The sequence below is a fragment of the Cariama cristata genome, unplaced genomic scaffold (assembly GCF_000690535.1).
Source record: "Cariama cristata isolate BGI_N322 unplaced genomic scaffold, ASM69053v1 scaffold900, whole genome shotgun sequence".
Classification (NCBI taxonomy): domain Eukaryota; kingdom Metazoa; phylum Chordata; class Aves; order Cariamiformes; family Cariamidae; genus Cariama; species Cariama cristata.
The window spans coordinates 4,637-12,139 of record NW_009593841.1 but is presented as its reverse complement, the minus strand read 5'-3'; the positions used below and the strand labels follow the sequence as shown (position 1 = coordinate 12,139).

General features: G+C 42.6%; 1 protein-coding gene across 1 annotated transcript in view; it reads left to right on the top strand.

The window, feature by feature from the left end:
- The window catches only part of PPP1R17 (protein phosphatase 1, regulatory subunit 17), a 10,776-nt gene extending 3,845 nt beyond the window's left edge, over positions 1–6,931 (top strand). The window contains exon 4 of the mRNA XM_009695603.1: positions 6,628–6,931. Within this exon, the coding sequence (XP_009693905.1) occupies positions 6,628–6,707 (80 nt within the window). The 3' untranslated portion in view covers positions 6,708–6,931. The remainder of the gene's footprint in view (positions 1–6,627) is intronic.
- Positions 6,932–7,503: the final 572 nt, after the last annotated feature.

Below are 7,503 nucleotides of genomic sequence, written 5' to 3'. Positions count from 1 at the left end.
TGAACTGGACCTACTTGGTCAAAGTATTTAACGGCAGTGGTGGCTCATGGAAAGTCTTTTCCATATCCCCTGCTCGTGCTCTGGGGATAGAAGGGAAGGGGAGTAAGACAAGACATTAGGTCACTTGATTATCTCTTGCCAACGTGATCCTACTTTTGTGAAATGACAACTACTGCCCTGCTTTTCAAACCCGAGCACATGAGAACTTTTGGGTCACTGGCACTAAAGTGACCCACGCTGCCTCCAACAACCTGGAGCAAAGCTGTCCCCTTAACTGCACAGTCACCAACATGCACGGAGGAAAGCAAGCTGGGATGAACTTCTCCTTAACAGCATCTTAAAAACAGTGCCGTGCTTCTGGCATAACAGGCAGTGCAGCAGCTAATTTGCTTGGTGACCATATGAAGTCAGCCAGCCATGTTTTGGTCCTAAGACCCTTTGTTGCATTTCCCACATTCCTCTTTCACAGAAGAGCCTCAAATCACCAATATTTCTTCAAAGATCATAGAATCATTATAGAATCATTATGGTTGGAAGAGACCTCAAAGATCATCAAGTCCAAAGATGTAAAGCACTGTGTGGGTGTTAATTACCAGCGCTAGGTAGGGACGCAGAAGCCAGTGCAAGCTTGTATGCTGTGCACTAGACCTTTCTAGATCACAGAATGGAGCAAAAAAATGTATGACTTGAGGAACAAACGGATGAACAAAACCCAAACAAACGCCAGATCCAAAACTAGCGCCAAAACTGGAAAGCACAGTTCCCTTAGGAACCTCTTGTATGAATCAGTTCTGCTGGGGGCCGGCACTCCTGAGCAGTGAGAGGTCCCGAGACAGATACCGTGGCCCTGAGTGACTAAGCAACAGCTCAGTACATGAAGTACCTGAGTTTCAGATACACTTTGAATGGAATTTCCTGTACACCTAATAATTATAAGGTGTGCAAATGGTTTCATCAATCCAAATAGGCACCTGTATTTGTAGATATCTCCCTTCTTTGTGAATCTGAGCCTTCATAACTGACTTAAACCTGTGTAAGAACTTTTTTCATTTAATCAGTACAAGGCTCCCAAAAGCAGAGAGGAGTATGACTAAGTTTGCAGGATCATGACAGCAAGCATGGTGAATACCAGTGTCTTGCATATTGATCTGCCCAAGGAAAATACATTTTTTATTTGCTCGTTGAACTCAAGCATCCCAATGGCTTGTGGCATCAGAGCTGCTCTGAGTCACTGGAAACCTGGTCCAAACGTTTGCTGGGGGAAATGAAATCTATCATACAACTTCTGAGCCCAACTACAAATGCTCCACTTTGAAATATTTAACATAGAGTACTGATAAAGGACTGCTCATATAATTGGTGGAGGAAATTATCCAGCAAATTACCTGGAATTCCACCTGACAAATAAATTAGGTGAGAAAAAAAAGCATAGTCTTTTAGGGATTGATTCAGAAACAGAAGCAGAGGCAAAATTTATCAAACCATTTGCAATAAATATTAGTCCTGTGTATTATACTTGAAGTCTGCCCTTCCTGTGGACTGTGGAGGAGAGATAAGACATTATTTGGATCGGTGCAAAAACACTCCCAAGAAAAGTTGCCCTTGGCCATTTGTAGCACTTTTGAAGATGCTGTACGTCCTTTGCACTTCTGGGTACACACAGAGAAGGAGAATCTGAAAGCGAAACACGTTTGACGATAGAAATCAAAGATAAAATGTGTGATGGCGAGGCTGAGAGGCTTGACTCTTGTTTGGTTTAAATGTAATTGTTAGCTAAAAGGATGCAGCAAAAGTGAATTATTTCCTTGATCTCTCTCAACAACACCCTGGTTGGATAGGCAGCTAGTCACTTACTACTTCATGTTTCCACCCTAGCTTTAACTAGCTCAAGTAGGCACTGAAGAGAGAAATAAGAACCATTGTAAGGGTCTTCACCTCTTGCCTCCCATGAAGACTTCCTCTTTAACTTTTAGTAACTTTCAAAGCAACAATAACCTAATGCAAGTTACATGGTAACAGAAATACGTTACAATCCTCTAATGATCTGGTAATCAAAAAACTCAAAACTCAACAGGAAAAGGGAAAGGAAAGGCAAGGCGAAAGGTAAGGCAAGACAAGACAAGGGGAAAAAATAAAACACAGTGACCTTCAAATGTGTGACAAATTTCAAACTGTGTGCATTTGCTGTTGGGAAAATGATGATAGAAACCAGCGCAATTTTCAGTTGTTTTCAATCATACCTCCAATGGCAATTTCTTCCCTGCCGGTGAAGCCATCTTCCAGCACTCAGCATGGATTCGAAGCAGCCTTCTCCATGCTGCCTCTCCCTCCGGACTGCTTTTCCAGATCTTGTATTTTGGGTCTATTTTCCAGTGATTGACCACCCATGGCAGACTTGTGCCTGTATCTGGGGCAAAGTAACCCCTGTGCTTGAATGCCTGAATTTCACTCCCTGCCTACTCGAAGGATGCATATTTTCTTTTCACTATACACACCAACATCCAGGGCCAGCGGTAGCTCCATCACTTGCTATGAAAAAGTGACTCATTGTGGCCGAGGGCTGGCCCAATATTTACTACTTGTTTACTTTCAGGGTTATCCCATCAGGTAGCAGACAGAGCACAAACAAACAGAGCTCTTGCGGAACTGCCGTGTAAAACAGAACCTGAATTATAGGCTCGGAGACCTGAGAAGCCCCGGCAGGGCTACGTGTGCTAAATAAATATAGACAGGCCTTTCTGTCCCTGTCTCCCCGTTATTGGCATTGCTGCTGTAAGCAGCGCATTCGGTGCCGCGTGTATCCCGTACGACCTGCTAACGAGGATTGTCCCCGTTTCTAACATTTCCCCTCCAGACCCTTCCAAACGCCAATTCAAAAAACTCCACTTAATTGTTTGCAGTAACAGAGCCTAATTACTAGATTATCTTTTTAAACAGCTGTCCACACGAATAGCTTTGTTGTAAAAGTAGCTAAAAATGGCAGCTGTGTTCTCTCTCTCCGTTTTGACCAGCTGGTTCTGAGCAGTCTAGGATGATCCCTCTCCTTCTTGGGTGGCCAGAGAGATTTTCTATTGCAAATAAAAGCAAGTCAAACAGACCGTACAAAGTGATGAAAATCAATGGTATCTACCGGACGGCACATGATCCAAGTGAGAATTATGATCAGTTTTACACCTTGCAAACACCCAATCCAAGTGGGAAAAGCAGGTACAGAGAGGAGGCCGCTAACTTAGGATCTGAACACTATTGTCTGGAGGAACCCATGGCTACCTGTTGTCTGCAGAAGGAGACCAAGGAAATCACTCTTTAGCCAGCTTGAATGTCTAAGCCTGGGCATCACAAAACCCTCCCCTAAAGGGTCAGACTTCTAAACGTATTCAACCTTCAAACTCCTACTGAAGTGGCTCAAATAACGTCGTGCCACGTGCGTACAAATGAGCCATGAGCAGAGGTCTTCTCCAGTGGCCAGCTTCCCTCCAGTCAGCCAACACCCTGTCTTTCTGAAGGGATTAGACCAGAAGACGAAATACAAACACAATTCTAATGGCCTTTTTTTTTCCCCTCTGACTTGACAGTCAATGATCTGAATCTGACCCAAGGCCTGTACGCAGCTCTGGGACACTACTGCCACCCCCACTTAGCAATATTCAACTAACTGAAGTATTTCTGAGAGCTCTTCAGGCCTGTGCCTTTGAACAAGAATATAAATACTCCTGTAAATATGGGAACGTGGTTCCTGCAATGTGGCTGCTTTAGGGTTTCTTAATCAGATCAGAGATAACTTCTAAAGCCACAGTTTCAAACCCTCATTCTCCCTCATGCCCTAGAAAACCAGTCAAGGCATCTCCTTTAGGATAACATCACTCCCCAGTGAAAACCTCCGAGTGCCGTAGAAGAAGCACAGCAGTTTGGTGTCACCTCTTGCTGCTTTCCTGTGCAAGGGATGTGACCGGAGCTCACCAATACTCTCCCAACCCAGCTGCAGGAGTTGTCCGAAGGTGGTCAAGTAGAACCGGTGCCATCTTGGTGGTTTTCTGATTTATAACCCAGGAGAAGTGCCTTAGATCCAGGTGGCATCTGGCAAATGGTTGATTTAAGCCAACTTCTTCTTCTGCCTATGTTTGAGCTTCCTAACAGAAGGTCTCGTGCCTCTGTGAGCCTTTGAGCTCCTTGTCTCTACCTAAAAATTGCAAGTAGTTGCAAGTTCTGTTGGGAAAATATAACTGCATTGCATTTCTACTCTCCTTTCTTCAGTCAAATCCCTTGGCAGACATTAACAGAACAACCCATCAATCCTTAAAACAGGCCTGCATTTCATAATACACACAGCTGGGAAAACAGAGGCAGGGAGGCTAACTGATTTACTTAAAGAGTAAACAGAGAAAGATTGACTAACAAATGTTCCCCAAATCCAACACCCTGTTCAGTCCTTTAAACCCAGAATTCCCAAACCGCATTCGGTAAAGCACACTTTCTCCACAAGCTATCAGCGGCATTGTATCAAAGAAAAAATAAATCCTTTCCCAGTGTCCTAGAAATAACTCTAGCTTTGACATCCCATTTGTATCCCCTTTCCGCCATTTTGCATTAAAAGGTTGATCTTAAAGGCATGTAGTTATCCTTGAAATAGCTGGTGGTCCACGGTCTGGAAGTTAATAACCTGCAGCTGTAGGCTACCTCCTCTTCTGAGCTTTGAATCCTGAACTCTACTGGAAGCCTTTGGAGTTCATCAGTCACCAAAGCGACCCATCGATAATGACGCTATTGATTGTGGTAAGCACCTGGCACGCTGCTGATGTGGGTCCAGCTGAGAGCTGGGCACCTCTGCTTGGCCGCTACCTTCCAGCTGTCTCTAGCATCTGCTCCAAAAGGGCTAGTCTATGTGCTATAACCAGGCCAGCAGAATTGCATAAACATACTTGTCCTTCATCACTTCGTAATCTAAAAAAGTAGACATGATCATAAAGCACAGCACAGCTTTATTTAGCTTACATTCTTGATCTCTTATTCCCGAGTTTACCCAAAAAACAGGTTCGCTCTCATCAAATGATCCATTGTAGCTTCATATTTTAGTTATGCTTTCCTCTTTCTTCAAATGCTCCACAAAGAAAACAACGACAACAAAATAACCCACTCCCCCCTAAAAAAAATGACAACCCAAACCCCAAAGAGAACAGGGGGAAAAAAAATAATTATCTGTATTTGCCTAAGTTGTCCATATGAATAGAAGTCTGGGTGGGGAACAACACCATTTACATCTATGTCCATAAAATGGCATCATTTTTTGCAGTTAACAATGGTGGTTACTCAACTGCTGCTTGAACAAATGAAGTCCTTTGTGTTTCAAAATAATATTCATTCATGTCTTTCAGTTTATCTCATGGTCCCGCTGAAACCAGCTAGTTCACAAGAACTGCATATAAATGAAGCGGGAGCTAACTTAAATGAAGGGCAGTATAGGTTAATATTTTCATTAATTCATCACCTCTTGAAAAGACTCCAAAGTTGAAGAAAATCTTCCTGTGTGGGATTGCTCTATTTTCAGACCTCGCCAAGACTGAAAGCCTTCTCTGTGAGAGGGCTTTCGATGCAGAAAGAAGCAAAACAGGTCGGTTGGACAGAACAACTCCGCTGGTTAGCACAGACTGAGAGCAAACAGTAGGAGACCAAATTAGGGGGAGATTTCATTGGTCTCGACACAATGGTAACCCTCATTCTGTTTTTAGACGATGTTAACCTCCACACCAAGGAATGTGGGCATAAAATATATCTTACAGGCCACTTGTTTTTGAACGGGAATGGGCAAAACCAAGACAATCTGTTAAAACAGGGATCAAGAACCCAACGCATTGTCCTCTCTTCACTCAATTTAATTTCTAATGAAGAGAGCAGTTCTAGTAATTGTGGTATCTTGGTATCACATAAAAGCCTCAAGATCCGTAAGGGGTGGACTTACTGGTTTAAGTATAAGAGAAAGAAAGAGAAAGAGAGACAGAGAGAAGGGGGGAGAGACAGAGATTTGTGGAAGGTATGATCCACAGCCTGAGTCTGTTTTCACATTGATCTTAATTTGGCTGCTTTTGCAATTTATTGATACTCCGTAACTTCAGTGGGGATGGCACTTGGCACGTGGGTATTCTAACATTTGTCTCTTTTGGCATCTGCATTTGCAAAATCTAAGTAATATTGCTATACACATATAGAAACATACACACATTCATATAAGCTCAGTCACAAAGATTAATCACAGTGTTATTTATCTCATCATGCAAGCTCTTTTTTTTTTAGCTTCCCAAACCCTTTTAACAAACAGGTTCCCAGGTGAAACTTCAGTGTCTCTTTTCATCGGTAGCAGAAATATGGTGGATTTAAGAGTGCCTGATAACTTTAGCTAAAAATGCAGTGATCCAATTCTTATTCACTAAATATCAGGAGACTGATGTGCCACAAATAAATGAGGAGTAACTCCCATGATGTTGGAAAACTACATTAGGATCAAGAAATTAGAGAGGACGGAAAAAAATTTCTTATCCTGATACTTTCTAAAGAAGTAATATTTTAAATCAACTCCTTTTTTTCTCTTTTTTTTTTTTTTTTTTTTTGTGTGTGTGTCTTTCTGTTTTTAAGGCACTAAGCTGCTTACAGAAGAAAAGCAAACAGTGATTATGGAAGATGAAGAAAAGGATGGAGACACAATCCCCAGCTAAGATTACAGTGATATTTCCAATAACGCAGTGTAAATAATTCTGGGTCATTCAAAGTGGCAGCACATAGGAAAAAAAAAGTCCTTTCATTTTTAAAAATAATAATTTTCTTAAGCATGCACTTGAATTTAAATTATCTTCAAGTGCTGATTTGCATCTCATGAAATCCCAGCAAGCATCATAGGAGATGATGACAGAAATGTCACTTACATATGGAGTAGGAAGGATTCTCTAGGTTTACTAAAAGCGGCTTCCCAGGATTTTTGTCAATGAGGAATGCACCTCGGATCAGACCTAGCTTTGTGCAGCACGGTGATACGGGTTAACACAAAGGGCATCACCAACCCAGGGTACCTGGCACCAGGTACCAGGCTGGTTGGTAGCACAGAGCAGAAAAACATCAAAGAATGATTCAAATTGCATTTTTTCTCCTGCCGTTTCACCTCATTTGTCCAGCTTTCCTCTGCTGGAATAACACTGACCGCAGTGCGAATTCCCAGGTGCAGAGCTGATGGGACAGCTGGAGAGGGCGGGAGGGCAGGAATCGACTCTAGGGTCCCTGAAATGTAAAGCAAACACTTCTTCTGCCTCTATCTGCTCGTGACTTGCGCTTCTGAGGAGAAAACAGCAGTTTTACCATAGAATGAAAACTTACAGCTAAAGGCCATCAGCATTGACACATCAAACAGGACGGAGGGAGAGCTCTCGGAAGAGAAACACATGGGATGTGCAACACCTGCCTGTGACACCACTGTAGGCTCTTGATTTTTTTTTCTTTCAAAGGCTTTATTCCTGGGTT